Source organism: Thunnus albacares, chromosome 9, assembly GCF_914725855.1.
Source record: "Thunnus albacares chromosome 9, fThuAlb1.1, whole genome shotgun sequence".
Classification (NCBI taxonomy): domain Eukaryota; kingdom Metazoa; phylum Chordata; class Actinopteri; order Scombriformes; family Scombridae; genus Thunnus; species Thunnus albacares.
The window spans coordinates 16,062,975-16,081,163 of NC_058114.1; the positions used below are offsets into that span (position 1 = coordinate 16,062,975).

An 18,189-nucleotide genomic window follows, 5' to 3' on the forward strand; every position below is an offset into this window, starting at 1 on the left:
GTCATGTGTGCACTTTCAATCTCATAGAAGGATCTTTTTGGCTGTGCAGAGCCCAAGCCTAGTTTAACATTGAGCAGGAAATATGTTGACTCTTGATCACTGTCTCACATGTTTTTAAAACATTTCAAACCAAAAATAAGCACATGGTTCGACAGTACAGTCCAAAACACTTGAGACTGGTACAGATTGTAACTCCCATAGGTTGAGGTATTGAAAAATAAAATGGGTGAGTGGTTATCGTAGGTGTTGAACAACAAGTCTTATGTTTCCTGTGTGTGTTTATTCTAGATCCATCTGGAAATATTGCAATTATGTGTGTGTATGTTTTGTATTTCTTTTCATTTATATCATTATGAGGCTTGAATTTCATCAAGAAAATAGAGAGAATGTGTTCATCACCTCTTTAATGAAGCCTTTGCAGGGAAAAAGTTACTTTTAGGCTTAAAATTAGGATTGGTACAGGAATATAGGTGCAAACAAGTCTGTTCACTTATCTGCCATTTCAGATTCAAGTTTGAAAACCACCTATGTAGACTTGAGGCTACATCCATAATCTTAGTAGATGATGGGGCACACACACATTTGTCATCTGTCCGTTTGTATGTTCATGTGTTCATTAGTGGTAAGTACAGTAGATGTGATCAAGTGTGTGTGTGTGTAATTACAGGGATTCACCTCATATTTGGGGACAAAAAGGCAAACCACTAAAGATTTATTTTAAGGTAATGGTTTGGTTTTGGTTAAAGGGGTCATAAGTAAGAATTGTGAAGCAATTTACATTATTAATCATTTTTTATTGCCAATGAGTGAACAGGATGTAACATAACTTAAAAAATGAGATCTTCCCCAACTTTCTCGGTTTCCAATAACAGCCTATGGACTGACTCGGGCTAGTTTTTCCGCAAAAATCCAAAGGATGTGATATTTTTGCACACTCCCGAGTGCCTTGCCTCTCTCTCGCATTAAGTAACGTCAACCAATGACCGACACCCACCACAACAGAAACAGTGCTAACTTATCTAAATAGAAACACCCTGCAGATATTAGCTCTCCAGCTCTGTTACCCACCAGGTTGGCTGGTGGCTAGCCACCGACCATGCTAGCTATCATCATTTCTGGCTACAGTACCAATGTTTTTTGGGGGAATTGAGATGGTTAGCTGCCTCTGTCAACCATCACACATATCACAACAAAACTGCACCACGTTGCTCCCCCGGCCACATCTTGCTCAGCCTACCAGTGTTTAGTAAACATGGCTGGTACACAAAGTTGGTGGTTTGCAGGTTGGGTCCGATTCGGGTGGTTGATTATAACACATATTTTTGCAGGTTGGGCGGTGCAGATTGGCTCTCATGACATGTTGGGTGGGTGTGAGTATTAAAAAACCCTGTCCTGCGCATCACTACGGTGGCCACAGTACAGCAGAAGCCTCTGTGTGTTTGCTCTGTGTGTGTGTGTTTGTGTGTGAGCATGCGCACGTACAGCTGGAGAGGATGTGCTGACTGACTGGGAGTGAGAGATGCTTTGCTGAAGCGAGGTGCAAAACACGTTAGAGATCTTTTATGTTATAAAGAGAAGTGCAAGCAGGAAAAAAGTCATCACCTACAATAGTCTCGCCACTGCTTGCTCATGCTGATGGACAGCAAGAATGCACACGAATGCGAGCAACAGGATGCTGACTGCAGCTCACTTAACGTCCACCAGTGTCACTAATGATAAGGAGTTTCTGAAACGTACATAAAGAACCTTTAAGGGTTGGGATTAGACATGTAGTGGTTGTGGTTAAGGAGACTTAAACCTGCAGTGCGAAACTTTTTCATATAAATTAATGTCCTTTGTATTCAAGTCTTTGCCAAACGAGTTCACACAATGCTGATTAAGCCTATCACCGCCAGATAAATCTGTCTGTATTCCACAGTATATGGAGTTTTTAAATCTCATGTCAGGGGTGACATTCCTGCGCTGGCCATTTGGCCATTAATTGTGCAGCTCTTCTAGACTTTCCAAATGTTATCAAATTCTGATAAAATGAAACGACTGATAAACTGAAACAAGTCATTTCACAGGGGTTGTGTGACACTCAAAACAATTTATCCACCGTTTTACAACAACATTCGGTTACGGCCAATATGTACTGGCCATCAGGCATACCAGAACACACCTTGACGGGCTGTTAAAAAATAAATGTTTGGGCCGGGTGGATCTCTATGTGCCTTTCATTCATGCCTGTGTCAGGCCGTATTGAGACTACATCAGGTGTTGCAGTGCAGAGCAGTGGAGGTGTGTGGGGGTGTGGGCGTGTTCGTGCTTTGGAATGTAACCACTGTGAAACAATCAGAAAATAATGTTTTACTGATCTGATTCATTCTATTTATGTCCAAATTATTATTAATAATTAATACATTTATTAACCTTACTGTTAACAAATATTTTATTGCATCTTTGTCCAAATGCAAGGACCATGTACTTTAAATAAACCTTCAAAATGTGCCATTTTGTTTCACATTCGAAAAGGGCTCTACATTTATCAAAATCATTGAACCAGTTTAAAAGTGTAGTTTCATGCCGATGGAGGCCTGAAGCTTTTTCTTGAAGAACAAGCCATTTCAGTTCTACAAAATACGGCATCCTTTCCTCTCCAGTTTGGGAGATGACAAGACCCGGACTCCAAAACTTGGATTTTGTGGACTTGCATGGGAATGATTGGTTTGAGTAGATTGCTGTGACTGATAACATGTAACTTCATTTGTGTTAGTTATTACTTTTTACTCTTTAAGACTTAATACCTTTGTGACCAGCTTTTTTGTCAGTGTCTCTATGTTAAAGTAAACTGTCCTGTAAAGAAGGCCACAGTGGTCCAACTCATGAGTCCATGGAGGCTGTGTTTGACCTACAGTCCTTCAGGCCGGCAGTGAACCTCAGCAGTCCCACCGTAACATACATCTCCTTCACGCTGTCTGCTGTCCTGAGGGTGGTGAGTAAGTCAATTCACAATTAGTGATTTTAAAAAACACCAGCAGCACCTAAATCCAGATTGCAGTGATGAAGACCTCCACTAGGAGGCAACTTAAAAGCAAACAGGTTTACATGTATTTTGACATGTCCCTACACCTCTGGGGTTGTGCTGCAACAATAGGTGGATTAGGCGTCTGTCTTTTTCCATCCCTAATGGTGAGGACATCAAAAATGAGGCTGGGGTACCAGGTCAGGCAGGTCTGCAGGACTTGGCAACAATAATGTATAGATAATCTACAGTCCCACTGTTGATGTAGAGGTTGCGGGATGGGTGGGCTGTTGGGACTGCAACAGCTTCTTTATTAGTCCAAATGACCCCTGACGAAGTAAAATGAAAATTTTATGAGGTGATTCTCTCCAGGAAGACAAATTATTTTGCCCGATAGCTCTGCTTACTTAATTACTTGAATAAACAATACAAATAGCAGCTGCCATAAATAAGACCTAGTTGTCAGTGTATTAGGTCCACCTAGCTAAAACTAATGCAGTCTAATACAACAGTCCGGCAGTAAATCCAGTTCAGTTTTTGTTGAAACTGCCTTCAGAGAGGTGTATGATCATTTTGGAGGCTGTAGTTTGTGGTACTACTGAACTATATTTCATTATACAGAGAGTTGTTTTTGTTATTTAGCCTAATCTCATTGATATAAATGGTGTGGACACAATATTAGAAATCCCTGTCAGTATAGTAAAATACATTTCAACAGTAGTACAATCTGGAACCTCCAAAATGATCATACATTTGAAATAACACCTGTCTAAAAAAGTTTAAACAAAAACTTAACATTATAACCTTCACAGATGGAAGATGTTTATAGGACTGTTGTATCAGACTGCATTAGTTTTAGCTCAGTGACCGAATAAACTGGCAACAGAGTAACTAACTTTATTAGACGTTAGATGTACCTGTTCAAATTGAAGCCTTTCAGCTTGCGACTGCTGCACACGGTCCAGGTCCACTTGCCACTAGTTCCATGGCTTGTCCCTCTGCCACAGCCTCCATGCAGCACCTCTCAAACCACATCCTCTAGCATGACCACCCTAGGAGGTTACTGAGGCAATGAATTCCTCATCTGATGTCTCCGTCGGCAAACCTTCCTTGTGTAAACTCTAATTGATAAATAAAGTAACAATTGATTACAGTGCCATGCTCTAAATTGCGAATATTATACCAGTCATTAGTGATGTTGCTGAGCAATGAGATGAAATATAGCAACTTATATTAGCAACATAGATTGCATTGCCACATTTTAAAGCTAAACATAACTATCATTTCATAATGTGGCAACTGTGTTGTAAAATTTTTGTAGTTCTTACCTGTGAGAATGACATTTTGTATGTAAAACCCAATAGAAGAACTTTGTTACTTCCAGTCCTCAGTCAGAAATCAGTACATTGAGTGCACACGTTCACAAGGATGCAGGTGAAGGGCTGGGTGGAGCGATATGGAGCAAGGAGAGGGAGAGGAGGGAGGAGTGGAGTAGTTTCCTTATGAAGCTAATGCTAGTACTGGCTTGATTTACAGAACTTGCATATTGTAGCTTTAACAGATGTTTACTCTAATAAAACTGTCGATTTCTAGATGTGCAAACATGTATAATTGTCAATTTATATTAATCATTCTCTGTATTGTTATAAAAATATACTGTAGCTTGACTTGACTCTAACATGGTTTAACAGGTAGCAATCAGCTTCACATGAGGTTTACCCATGTTGTTTACTGTATTTCAGAATGAGAAGACCCAGATACTCACTACTTTCCTGTGGCTGAGACTGGTGAGTAACAGTCAACAAAGTGAGTAACAGTAACAACAGTAACAAAAAAGGCAGAATATGTCTACAATAAACTGTAATGTAATGCAATCTAACCTAAAATTATAATCTGCCTCATATTGTGATTTTTCAACACTTGTTTTTGGATAACAAATACTTATACAGTACTTAAAATACTTAAGAATATGAATAAATCAATAAAGGCAGTCGCATATTCATACATTATCCTGTCAACCTCTTGGAAGTAGTTGATAATGAAAACATGGAAAGATTTTCTGACTTTTGACATTTTTCAGACTCTTACTGGACTAACTACCTTCTAACATTATATAAGAGCCAGCATTTACTACATTAACAGAGAACATTTGCTGTTTTGAATATATAAATGTATAATACAAAAATATATACAATATATTTATATGTGTGTGTGTGTGTGTGTGTGTGTGTGTGTGTGTGTGTATGCACATATATAAAATATATAAATGTAAAACATATATATGTTTGCTCATTGTAAACAAATTTAAAATATTTGTTTACAAAAAAATATTTGTTTTGTGAGCAGTGTTACAGGTTAGCAGATATTTTCACTTTACAGAAATGTAACTGTGCATTATTCCTGATCAATTCATTGCAGTACTGGAACCATGAGTTCCTGGTTTGGGACCTCGATAAGTGTGCCAGCGTCACCAGGATTTCTCTCCCTGTAAGGGAACTCTGGTCTCCAGACATCATCGTCTATGAGTTGTAAGTTCTCCAGTTATATTTTCCTTTTTTGATGGATCCTTGAGGGTCACATACACAGAAACAAAACAGCTTGTTTTACTCAGCTGTAAAGACACATTGTTGTTAATTGTAGGTCTATGAGGTCTAGCCTACTATTGGTTTATGTTGATGCCCTGACAGACAATCTAGAAGCACAAATATAAAAACTGCTGTCTCCTGATCCTGTGAAGCATTTACATAATTTACATAATTTTTTCCCCTTAGCGCAAGGAGGACTGCTACAGGTTGAAGTGATTCCAAAGAGTCTCCATTGGCTGGTATCCATTTGTGGACATTATGTCAGCCTTTATGTTGAGGAAATTAGGCATGTCGAGGTCTCAGGGAATGACAATGATGTTTATCAGATCAGGGATGGACATATACAAAATTTGATACACAGTCCAAAATGAGTATCCAGAACCAGAAAGTCAGGGGAAGTATGGAAATTAGTTTCGGGCATTTTTAACAGTTTTTTCAGTCAGATTTATTTTTTTCTCTGTATCAGAAAATGTCAAAACAGCATGCAAAGCTGAAAGAGGACCCTATCAGTTCATTTTGTTTTTCTGTGATTGTGTTTCTGCTCATTTGTTTTACTGACATTTCCATTCTCTAGTGTGGATGATGATGTCTCCTAAGCATGTCCGAATACAAATATGTTATTTGGCAAAGCACAAATAGTGGGGTTTTTTTACAAATATTTGTTTCATACAAATATTTTAAAAATTATTTTGTTTTCATGAAGAAAAAAAACAAACATGTCAAATACCAGAGCACAGTTACATCGCTATCTCAGTCTCTGTCCTCTGCTCCACTGTTACATCTATCAGCAGGTCTCAACGAGGGGAGTGATAAAAACAAAAACAGGATTTTTAAGCCTCTTTCTACTTTTATTCGAATACAAATGCAATTAATTTTGCTGCTTCAACAAATATAGATACAAATACTGGGTCTTACTTTATGGAATCCATTATCCATTAGGCCACTGGGGCTTCAGTGACTTCTCCTGTAGGTAGATAATGTAGAGAGGGACATAAATAGGGAGCACATGTATCACAACAAGGCAGTGAAAACATGACAAAAACAAGACAAGAGCAGTGTTTTAGTGAAGCAACAATGCTGTAGTCGGTGAATATGGTCTACTAGTACAGTTTGTGTGGAACATTGCTGCCATGGGTACATTATGACATTTTAGTCATGCTGACATGTAGCACATAGTTTAACATTTATGGGAATTGCGTGATCAATGTTTTTTAGGTTGAACTATTGAGGACTGACACTCAGGATACCTATGTCCTCCTACTTTCTGGAAACTAAATTGGTGGAGTACTTCTTTAAATACTGACATGCCAACTAGGTGCCACTAAAGCCCTATTAGCAGAGGATGGTTTCGATCCATCGACCTCTGGGTTATGGGCCCAGCACGCTTCCGCTGCGCCACTCTGCTGTCAGTCACCCCAGATGGGACTCAAACCCACAATCCCTGGCTTAGGAGGCCAGTGCCTTATCCATTAGGCCACTGGGGCTACAGTGACTTCACCTGTAGATAGACAATGTAGAGAGGGACATAAATAGGGAACAAATGTGTCACAACAAGGCAGTGAAAACATGATGAACACAAGACAAGTGCAGTGATTAAGTGAAGCAACAATGCTGTAGTTGGTTAATTTATGGGAACTGCATGATCCAATGCTTTTTGAGGGGGGTGTGCCTGAATACAAATACATTATTTGGCAAAACACAAATGGTGTTTTTTTTATGAATATTTGTTTCACACAAATGTTTTAAAAATTATTTGTTTTCATGAAAGAAAAAAAACCATATCAAATACCAGAGCACAGGTCGGTTACATCGCTATCTCAGTCTCTGTCCTTTGCTCCACTGTTACATCTATCAGCAGGTCTCAGTGAGGCGAGTCACATCCACCTGCTACATGAGGCACATTTCCTTATTTGGACATCACTCCCTGAGTTGGGGGCGTTCCCCAGAGATAAAGCTGAGCTACTGACACATGCAAAGTGCTCCCAAGGGACTCTCCATAACCTGTTGTTCCCCTTCTCCTTTCCACAAAGTTAGGTTGTAAAAAATAGGCAGTAAATGAAAAGTGCAAAGCAATAATCGCCTTTGAAGTTCTTCCCTACACATTACACAGTGTGCTGTCTCTTTTTTATGGGTGTATAAATAGGTAGAAGTCTGTCTACAATGAGGCGATGAGATAAGTTTTAGCTCAGTAGTCAGCGCAGTCATCTACGAGGTAGTTTATTCATGAATACTTATTGTAACACTTTAATTTTCTAAAATTAACTGTAATAGAAACAAAAACAGGATTTTTATGCCTCTTTCCACTTTTATTCAAATACAAATACAAATACAAATAATTTTGCTGCTTCAACAAATATAGATACAAATACAAATACCAGGCCCTCTGCACATCCCTAACATCTATATCGACCACACAGTTCACATTCGTTGGGACAGGATGCGCCAGCTCATGTCATCCTACAACCTGGAGATCTTCAGTTTTCCTTTTGATGTGCAGAAGTACACATTTACTTTTGGCTCCTACATGCACACCAGTAAGAACAGACTTCTTCACATTTACAAAATGATACAGTCATCTAGTCATAGGTTACTTTCTACACCTCAGAAGGATAAACCTGAAAGCTCCACTGGTTCAAACCCATCAATCCCACCCTCAAAACAGACACCTGCTCATCACCCAACCAGCAACTCAGGTAATCAAATATCACTTTGCCATTAGATTAGAGATTTTAATAGAGGTCATCTATCTAAAAGAAAGACAAAGAAATCTGAATCTATGTATATCAGGTAACGAAATATGTCTCATCTAAAAAATAATAATGTGGTAAGCGATTGGGTGGCAGAGTATTAAGCAGTGTAATCAAAGAAATCCAACTACGCCACCCTGAGGGTTTTACCCAAGGAAAAATGTTTACCTCAGATCAGCGCCAACAACTCAAAAGGCAATCAGGTTTGTTATACTGAGAAGCATGAGACGTGCTTCCATCCATCAATAATTCTTTATTTAACAATAGCAAAAATTAATAAAAGAGCCATTAAACATACCATCCAAACATATATTAAAAGGGGACCAGGGAATCATTCAGAGTTTAGGATTACCAGCGGAGGGGGAAAAGGAGAGGCATCCTGAAGAGAGTCAATCACACATGCCCAGCAAGTGGCAACCTGCAGGGCTTAAATTTTTAAATTCTGAAGCTAAAAGTTATTCACAATTTCATTCAAGCTGTACTATTTTATGGCATGAGCTGAATTTGATTATTTTTTTTAAAAATTGATTGAATATGTGCCATCTTTGACTCCAGTATCGAGTCCTTATAATGCATCCATGGTTGCTGGTTCTCATTCCAGAGTATACATAATTTTACCTATACTGTACTGTACTGATTAACTGTGATCCCTCCTGTTACCACTCCCCTGCCAGGAACATCTGCTCTGTCTGAACTGCAACAGATCAGACAACAGGCCAGTACCTGAGTGACCTTCATGCCAATGGACCAGTGGTGCCATGTTGGCAACCTCCTCATCTATCTGCTACTTAACTCCTGCTACGCCCTGGTTATTATCTCCATGTGGTGCATCTAGATCAACCAGGTAACTGAACAATTAAGGCACAGTTGTTATCAATAATCTTAAACCATCCAACAGCATCTTAAAGCATCCATCTGCTGTGTTTACAGTCCACCTTCCAGCTTTTTAAAAAAAAGTTTTCAGTTGCTTCAAAATGCATGTGCTGAAAAAGGTGAGGGGTTCACTCTTGTGAAACCAGGCATTTGTTCAAAGTAACTGAAAACTGTAGTTATTAAACTTCAACTAAAGAGGTGCGACCTGGATCCTCCTATATCTATCACAAATCTTCCTTTTATTTTGAATTCAATGAGAAAGCTGTTTTTATTCAACTCAACAACTTCTTAAATGGAAATGGCCTTTTGGGCAAATTTCATCTGGCTTGTGAACACATCACACTACCTGACAAATGACATTTGTCTGCAGGTATTATCTGGTGTAGTCATCAGTTGGTGAAAGTCATATGTTAAATTATTTGTTAAGTTGTTGCCATTAGTGATCACAATATCAAAAAAGTCATAAATGAGTGGAGTCCCCCAGGGCTCTATTCTTGGGCCTCTATTAGTAAACCTGTATGCTCCCAGTAGACCAAATCATCAAGACAGTAAGATCGTTTTAATATATGACATGCCTTCTCTGTTATTCTTTATCAGCCAGTTGTATCTTGATAGTCAGGATAAATTGCTATTTCATTCCATTACTGAGTGACCTAAAGCTCATGTGAGTTGATCTAGGCCTGCACTGAATTGTGACTTGCCGTGGCACCACACTCACACAGGCAACAATAACCTCACAAGTTTCTGTTTTAGAATAGAAATAAGTTTGGAGTTGACAGGATGTTTACATTATTTTTAATGCAATTAATTTAACATGAGAAATAGAGAGCAGACCCATGTATCACAACATATAAAGATATTATATGTGGCGTTCTGTCTTTAATAAATCATGTTGATTGTATCAATTATTTGTCTTGAAGTAATTAAAGGTTATGGTAAAAATCTAGCATATGTCGATTCCAAATATTAATTTTAGTCTCAGTTTTATAATAATTAAAAAAAATTTGAAATATCAGTTTAAAATCAGAGGGAAATCATGCTACAAGTCCAATTTCAGGCAAGTTATATCAGCAAATACATGCTTTATTCAATAAAGTGTTTTTGCAAAACCAGGATCTTTATGTGTGTTTGTGTGCACACATTTGCATATGAACAAGCAAGTTCACATACACAACTGTTTATTTTGGCCATCCACAAAGAAGTTTCACTTCCAAATTTCAAACCAAATCTGCAGGAAAATAATATTGAGTTGACAGGGGAAATTCTAATTTAATGTCAGGACACACCTTTGTGCATTATCATTATTTAAATACTTATACTTATTTAAAGCTGTCTTTGCATAAACAGCATGTGTTTTCAGTATCTCAATGTTCTTTTTAAACACTGAGTAATGCATAACTACCAAAATCTTAGTGTTGATGTTGCTTCAGTAGCAAAGACGAGCGTGACTCATCAGTATTTGCTTTAATTAGTGAACCGTATCATTTTCAGTTACTGCAGGCTTGACGCTGACTTTGACTGTAACACCCTCCTCCCATTATCTCAGGATATAACAGAATTGAGTCAGTACCATTTGTATCACCATTAATAACTGAGAGATGCAAATCATAAAAATGTATGGTTATGTACCCACATTTTAACATTAATACCCCTCTTCTTCTTACTTCTTAAGAACTACATCACATGATGCTGTGGCCTGATACAGTATCTGTGACATCAGAATCAAAACCGATTACATGATGAGTCACAAGACATTTTACAGGAAGATTAAGGTAAAAAAAAGAAGCCAGACTAAACTTCCTTAAGTGAAAAGGAAAATACATAACACAACACTTCCAGTAACTTAAGAAGGAAACTAAGGGAACAACCAGCTGCACGCAAACTGGGTTTACTTGGGCCTCAGCTGTCACGGCATGTGAAGTTGTTGACACATCTGATACAACTCCACCTAAGGATGTGTCAAAAACCTGTTGCACGATCCAAACACACATTATGCAAACACAAGCATCAGATGGATGGATCGCTGGAAGCGACTGGGAATACCCTGCCACGGTGTTAACAGGAATCTAAAGTCAATATTAGTTTCAAAAGGAGGTCAGAAATTTCACCCAATAGCCGATAAATTCATGTTACTTCTAAGAGCCTTCTGGTAGAAAACTGTTGACTTTTCAGCTTTACAATCTGAGGCATTGTCATGTTGAAGGCTTAACTGAGACTGAAAATGATGGAGGTAAAGCCAGCTGAGCTCATCGTCGTCTGTTTAATGCTACTTCACGGTAAGATGACAGAAATTTGCACAAAATATGCAAAGAGAAGATAATCTGTTAAAAGCTGAACCATTGCACAGTTAAAACCTTGTCCAAATACAAACTAATGATGACGTTTTATTTACAGTTAATTTTCAGGCACTGACTAACCTAGAAACTAAAGTGAAATATAGTGAAATGTTTGCCTTTTCTCACATTACAGTTGTATAACAGCTACATGGCACATTAATGAATACTGTTTCAGTCCTTGTTTCTATCATGCATTCATTCATTATTTGCACTTCTCAAAAGGGAAGTATTTTTTTTAGCAAATATCAAAATTCTCTGTGTAGTTGTAACTAATTGCTGAAAGCAGTACATAAAAACTACTTTTGGGTGTGTGTGGAACAACTTTGGATGGTGTTTATCAACCATTAATAAACCTTTAGTTACAACTTATAAAATAATTTTTAAGTTTAAGAGATTTAGGATGTATTCCAGTGAAGAGGCAATTTAGTGACTGGAGTTTTTGAGTAGTATGCAATACTATGGAAGCTGAGAAGGGCTGTAGTTGCAATAATTTTATCATTTTCATGTGCACCTATTTGAGCTACTCATGAATTTTGTTTTCTACATTCTCTCCTCACTCAGGTTTTGTAGCAGCATTGAATTGCACCAGCCCAAGCCCTGAATCCTTGTTTGATGCATTTGAGAAGGGTTTATTTCAGAAAGACTTGGTGCGGCCCGTAAAAAAATTTTCAGATCCACTTAACGTAACCATTGGTATCACTGTGGTGGGAATTTTAGGAGTGGTGAGTCTACACAAACATCTACTCATGCTTGCACATAAGCATTTTAGGCTTTTTAGGTTTTTAACAATCTTTGAATTCTTTGAATTTGAATTCATAATTGATCTGTATCACTAATTCTAATTATATTAACAATGTGTCTCATCTACAGAATGAAAAATCCCAAACCCTGACAACATTCTTATGGCAAGTCCTGGTAAGTTTTCAGGACAAGCTGCAATGTGTCAATTTTCTTATGGATTATAGCACTGATCAAATTATTCTGATCGCATACATAACAACGTGTTTGTTTGTATTGAAATGGGCTAATCTCAAGGGTGGAGGTGTGTCTTTTTCAATAATACCACAGGGGTTTGTCAAAGTCAGAAATGTACTAATTCTACACCTAGCTGCCAGATGTTTCTAATAAATTGCGAGTTTTATCCCAAATGAGATATACATACATACTTGTTTAAAATAAATAAATTGAAATATATTTACATGAAAATTAATTAACTTGTTACTTAAATAAATGGCTGCCTAAAGATGTTTTTCTGCAAAACGTTAAATTTTCTTGTTTGGTTATCATCACCAAAATGGATATGTAGTGAGAAACTCCTCATATTTTTTCTCAGTTAAAGTATTGCATTTTCTAAGCTGTACATCACATTGGTATCGTTGTCTAATGCAGGAGTGGGAGATAGAGGGACTGAGCTGGGATGAGAAGGAATGTGGAACCAAAAGAGTCTCTGTCCCTCGGGAAAAGCTTTGGATTCCAGATGTCCGAATCGCAGAGTTGTAAGTTTAAAAGTGTCGATTAGTCTGTGAACTTTATCTGCTTCATCACAGATGAACTTTAGAGGGCTGATTGTCCGAATCAGACAAATTAACCTTGAAGCAAGATGAAAATGTGAAATGTCTTCATCCTGAGAAGCTTTCAAAAATTTGTTAAAATTGATCATCCCTGTAAAGCAAATGTAGAAATATTACATTTAAAACTTAAAACAGCCCATTTTAGGTAAATTAAGACACAAATGTTAATAAACAAGAAAAAAAACTGTGAGCTAAGTGGGATATGAACTTCCTTGTCTCTCCTTTTAAAATTTCTATGATTGCATACAAAAATGTCTGTTCTTTTCTCTTCTATTCTAGCATGGATGAGGACAAATCTCCCAAAACTCCCTATGTCTACTTATTGAACACAGGTCAGGTTTATGATGATAAGCCAGTCAGAGTGATCAGTTCCTGCCGATTAGGAATCTACACTTTCCCCTTCGACATCCAAAACTGCACTCTGACCTTTGGATCATATCTACACTTTGGTAAGGCTGTCCACATATAAAATACGTTCCTTAAAAAGTTCAAAACACCTAGTGTTCAGTATTGATTGATTGAGTTGACAAGTGTTAACAAGTTAACCATGGGCTCTATTTTTCAGTTTTTTTATCTGCGCCTCAATAAAGATACAAGTGTGATACGTATCACATTCAGATCAGTTATAAAAATCCTCTGAGAAAAGCCTTTTTAATTGTTAAACTAATTCCAACATTCATGCATGGATATATGTAGATGTATTGAAAAACATCACTGTATAAAAAGGCACTTAATGTGTTATTTTGACATATCACAGTTATGTTAATACTGTGGTGTATATGTTGTAAACAAACTCCACACACTAACAGAACACCATTAACAACAGAAACTGAGTGTCTAATAACTTAAAACAAAATTGCTGTTAAATGTTATTCCAGGTTCAGACATAAGGATGATTCAAGGCGACACAGCTGCAGAGATCCTGAAGGAGTCAAGAGAAGTGATAGAGACCAATGGGGAGTGGGAGCTCATAGACATCAAAATAGCTCCATCTACTCTGACGTTAGCAGAGGCAAGCTACTCTGAGATCAAATACTATGTAAGCACTTTTACTTATTTTAATTATTATTATTATTATTTAACTCCACACTACATGCTACAGTATAGACTATATACTAATCTTTATAGTGTGCCGCTGTCAACATCTAAGAAATACTACCAGGAAATTATACAATACTTGCACTGTCAGGCATCATACTTTGTTTTCTGATGTGTTCTGTTTCTGCTTTGCATTAGTATGTAGAATTTGCATTGGGTTTGTAGGACCTGCAAGACAGACAATAGACACGATACACAGGACCAAGTAAACAGGCTCTGGAGCTGTCACAACATTTTAAAAAGTCAGCGTTTGCATGATAACTCACTTCTGGTTTATCTCAGAAACCTGTGCCAATCCTTTTGCATCTACAAAAGGGAAATTAATATAACTGTCAAAAGTCTGACTAAGATCTGGTTGTAATGAATTGGACCTGTGTCTCCTCCCAAGATTGTTTTAAGACGGAGGGCGATCCTGTATGTGGTGAACCTCCTGATCCCCAGCTGCTTCCTCATCACAGTGGACCTCTTCAGTTTCCTGCTGCCTCCCCATAGTGTAGACCGATCCTCCTTCAAGATGACCCTCATCCTGGGCTACACGGTCTTCCTGCTCATCATGAACGACCTGCTGCCTGTCACAGGGGAGACAACACCTCTCATCAGTGAGTGACGCCTGTCATATTATTACTTCTTTTATTCCAGAGATGGTTGCAGAAGGATTGCATGTGTCTGAATGAAATTCACTGCTTCATGTGTGCCTTTTTGTTTAAAAGAGCTTCATCATTAAATTACTGCAGAAGTGTGTTCTGTGGATTAATCAGAGTAACTGGGACATTGTTTCTGCAAATATTTGAATGATTCTTTTTTAACGATGTGAGCTGCACAAATTAAATTTCATTCATCTTCATTGTTTTCGTGGTGGCAGAATAATATCTCAATAACAGTTTTAACTGGAAGTACTTTCTATGAAAGAAATTGTCCCCTTGAACAGAATCATGTATACAAGGAGATGAATAACATGTTTCACAAGTTTTAATATTAACACAATTTCCTGAATAAGATCAGAACCAGGATAAGACTCAAAAGCATCTAAAACATACTCAATGAAAAGTGTACTAAACCCCTCCTTTTTGTTGCTGTTGTTTCCTGCAGATGTTTTCTTCTCCATAAGCCTCGCTCTAATGGTGGCCAGCCTGTTGGAGACGGTGTTTATCACTAATATCCAGTTCAGCTCCAGCCAGTACAGTGCGGTGCCTCACTGGCTCAGCATCCTCGTGCTACGCTATCTAGCTGTTGTCGTTTGTCTCCCTCGGAAGGAAAAGAGCAACAGAATCACAGTCTCACTCGAACACCCAACTACAGGTACCTCCAGAACATGAGAATAACACACAAACTTGGTATTAGAAACTATTAGCAGTAAATGTGATGTATAGTTAAGTAGCAAATGATTATCAAATAACTATTACCACTTCATTTACTGGGGCCTCCTTTGTGGAAAACACATTTTTCAGATTAATTTTAATATTAATCTTAATTTGTTAAGGATTTCACTCAAAGCAACCCTTTCCAAACTGTGAATACAGTATCACTTATGCATGTTAATAATTACCTCAAAGTGTGTTATGTAGTGATAATGCACAGCAGGGTGTCAGGATATACAAAAATAATGTATGAGGCGTAGGTGAAGACTGTCTTCTCTAAGTTCATTATTTGTGTATATCAGGACTACAAATGTTCAGTATGTTTACAGACAAATTTAACCCCCGATATACTGAACTGCAGCCTGCTAAATCATCATTGTCACTGACCGAATCAATGACTTTTGTTTTGGAGCTCCCTTCACACGCGACTTGTTAACTTTATAAACAGTGCTTCTGTGGGCCTGGTTTTGAATGACGCAGTTTCAACAAACAAACAAAGTGAATTTACTACTAAAGATAGTCAGTGCGTAACATTAGGGCGTTGTGAAGATGAGTGTTCGCTTACGTATATACTGCAGTGATACAATATCTTTGCTTAGAAAATTAACTAGATAGACAGTGACTACAGAACTGAATGAAACTGTTCAAATCAGCAACATTATTTGTAATTTCCACCTCTTAATCAGGACACGTCTTAAGGAACAAGTCTACAGCCATGCCAGCTGCTCTATGAGGCTTTTCTTATGCTTCCTTCACCAATGTTTAGTGTGCTAGCATATTAACATTTGCTAATTAGCTTTAAACACAAAGTGCAGCTGAGGCTGATGGAAATACGTCATTAGTCTTGCAGGTATTTGGGCAGAACAAAAGTACTGGACACCTTCAAATTGCAACGTGGTAAAGGTGCCAATGCCAAAGCTATTACAATTCATCCTGTGGCAGACATCAATGTGTGTTCCAAATTTCACGGCAATTCATTCAAAAGTTGTCATTTCAATAAAACCTAAACTGCCAACCTCTAGGTGGCACTAGAGGAAAAGTCAGCACAGTCTGTGCAACATTTCATTGCTATCCATCCAAATATTGTTAAAGCATAAAACCAATGATCTGTGGATATTTCTATCCAGACATACTATAATCAAGACATGATAGTTTAAAAATGGCCTAGCAGTCAGTGCTGAAAAAAAAAGTTTAAATCGAAAATCGAATTGACCTGTGGCCTTAAAATCAAAAGTCACATCAAATGGTGGATTTGGTGAATCGTGACACCCCTGAATGCCACACACTTCTAGTGGGTCATAAGTGAAGATTGAGAGGGATTATTTTTGTATGAGTCTATGCGATGTTTTTTTAGGAAAATCCTGCATAGTATACCTTTAAGACATTTTACTCTGGACCACAGTGGTGGACCAACGGGACATCACCATCCCTAAAAATGATTTATTATTTCCACCCTAATCAAGTGTATTATCAGGCTTATATCAACCGGTTTTTAAGGTTTGTAGCCAGTTAACTCAGATCACCAATTAGAGTTACAGAAACTAAGTATTGTTGCTATAGTAACCTGCAGTTTAATAAACTGTACCTTGTGCACCAATTTAAAACTGTTTTCTCTATTCTCTATTTCCCATGGCCTTAGTGGGCTATAACATTAATATTAGTGACTGTTTACAGGGGTCTGATCATGTATCAGAATTATAATATGCTGTTTTTCATTTCTGACCCAGTAACAAATCTCAGCAGCATCACCAGCATCGCGGGGGGACAACTTCACAGCATCTCTGGTCCTGCATCTCCTGGTGATGCACTTTCAGTGAAACCAGCTCCGCAACCTCACGAGCCGGTCGTGGACGAGCTGAAGAAGCTGAGCAGAAATCTCACAGCCATCCGCCTCCAGGTGGACAAACACTTCCAGGGGTCCAAAACCTCACAGGAATGGTACATGATCGGAATAGTCATCGACCGTCTGCTGTTCGGCCTGTACATCATCTTCATCCTTTTCAGCTTTATAACCATCATATGTATCTGGATCCTGAGCAACTCGCTTGCAACATGATTTAGCCAGAGAGTTGAAAGCCTGACTGGAATCATACGAGCGTGTTTGTCACAGACCAGAGTAAATCTAAAGAAGTTTCACATGCTGTATTGCATGCTGTGTATTGAAATGTGGTGCTTGTTTTTTTTTTTGTTTTTTTTTAACTCTGTCAAAGAATAGAAAATTATTTTCTAGATGTTGGAAAAGTTTGGTAGAGATATCTAAGTTTTATTTGTCAAGAAAACTCTCACTGAGAGAGCAATGATGTTTGGATTCAAATTTTGAGTAAGAAACGGACAAAATTATTCAGTCCTGTTGCTTAAATTAGATCCATCCTTAATTTAATTTATACAGATGGGATTTTACATGTTCTCATGCTGCGTTACTGTAACGGGCAAAACAGTGGCAAAAGTTGTCAGACTTAGTCTGATGTTATACAAGTACTGGTCATAGTAGTTATGATGTTAAATTAGGATGATATGATCTCACTGTATACCAGCTTTATTTTTTCAATTTCATCTTATATATCAATTTTATCTTATATCTTTATTTTTGCATTCTTTTATACCCATAATGTCGTAG

The 18,189-nt window shown here is 37.8% G+C and overlaps 1 protein-coding gene, 1 non-coding gene and 1 pseudogene across 2 annotated transcripts; 2 read left to right on the plus strand and 1 right to left on the minus strand.

The window, feature by feature from the left end:
• Positions 1–2,650: 2,650 nt before the first annotated feature.
• LOC122989089 lies at positions 2,651–8,449 on the plus strand (annotated as a pseudogene).
• trnar-ccu lies at positions 7,001–7,073 on the minus strand. Its single transcript has one exon. It is a non-coding gene; the product is annotated as a tRNA-Arg (tRNA).
• Positions 8,450–11,039: 2,590 nt separating the features above from the next.
• Positions 11,040–18,156, plus strand: LOC122988361 (5-hydroxytryptamine receptor 3A-like). The gene is given in 9 exon segments (XM_044360614.1): positions 11,040–11,485; positions 12,107–12,267; positions 12,416–12,460; positions 12,935–13,041; positions 13,396–13,565; positions 13,995–14,155; positions 14,603–14,813; positions 15,304–15,567; positions 17,387–18,156. Coding segments are annotated over 9 exon segments (1,416 nt in total). The 5' UTR covers positions 11,040–11,430; the 3' UTR covers positions 17,629–18,156.
• The last annotated feature ends 33 nt before the right edge of the window (positions 18,157–18,189 follow it).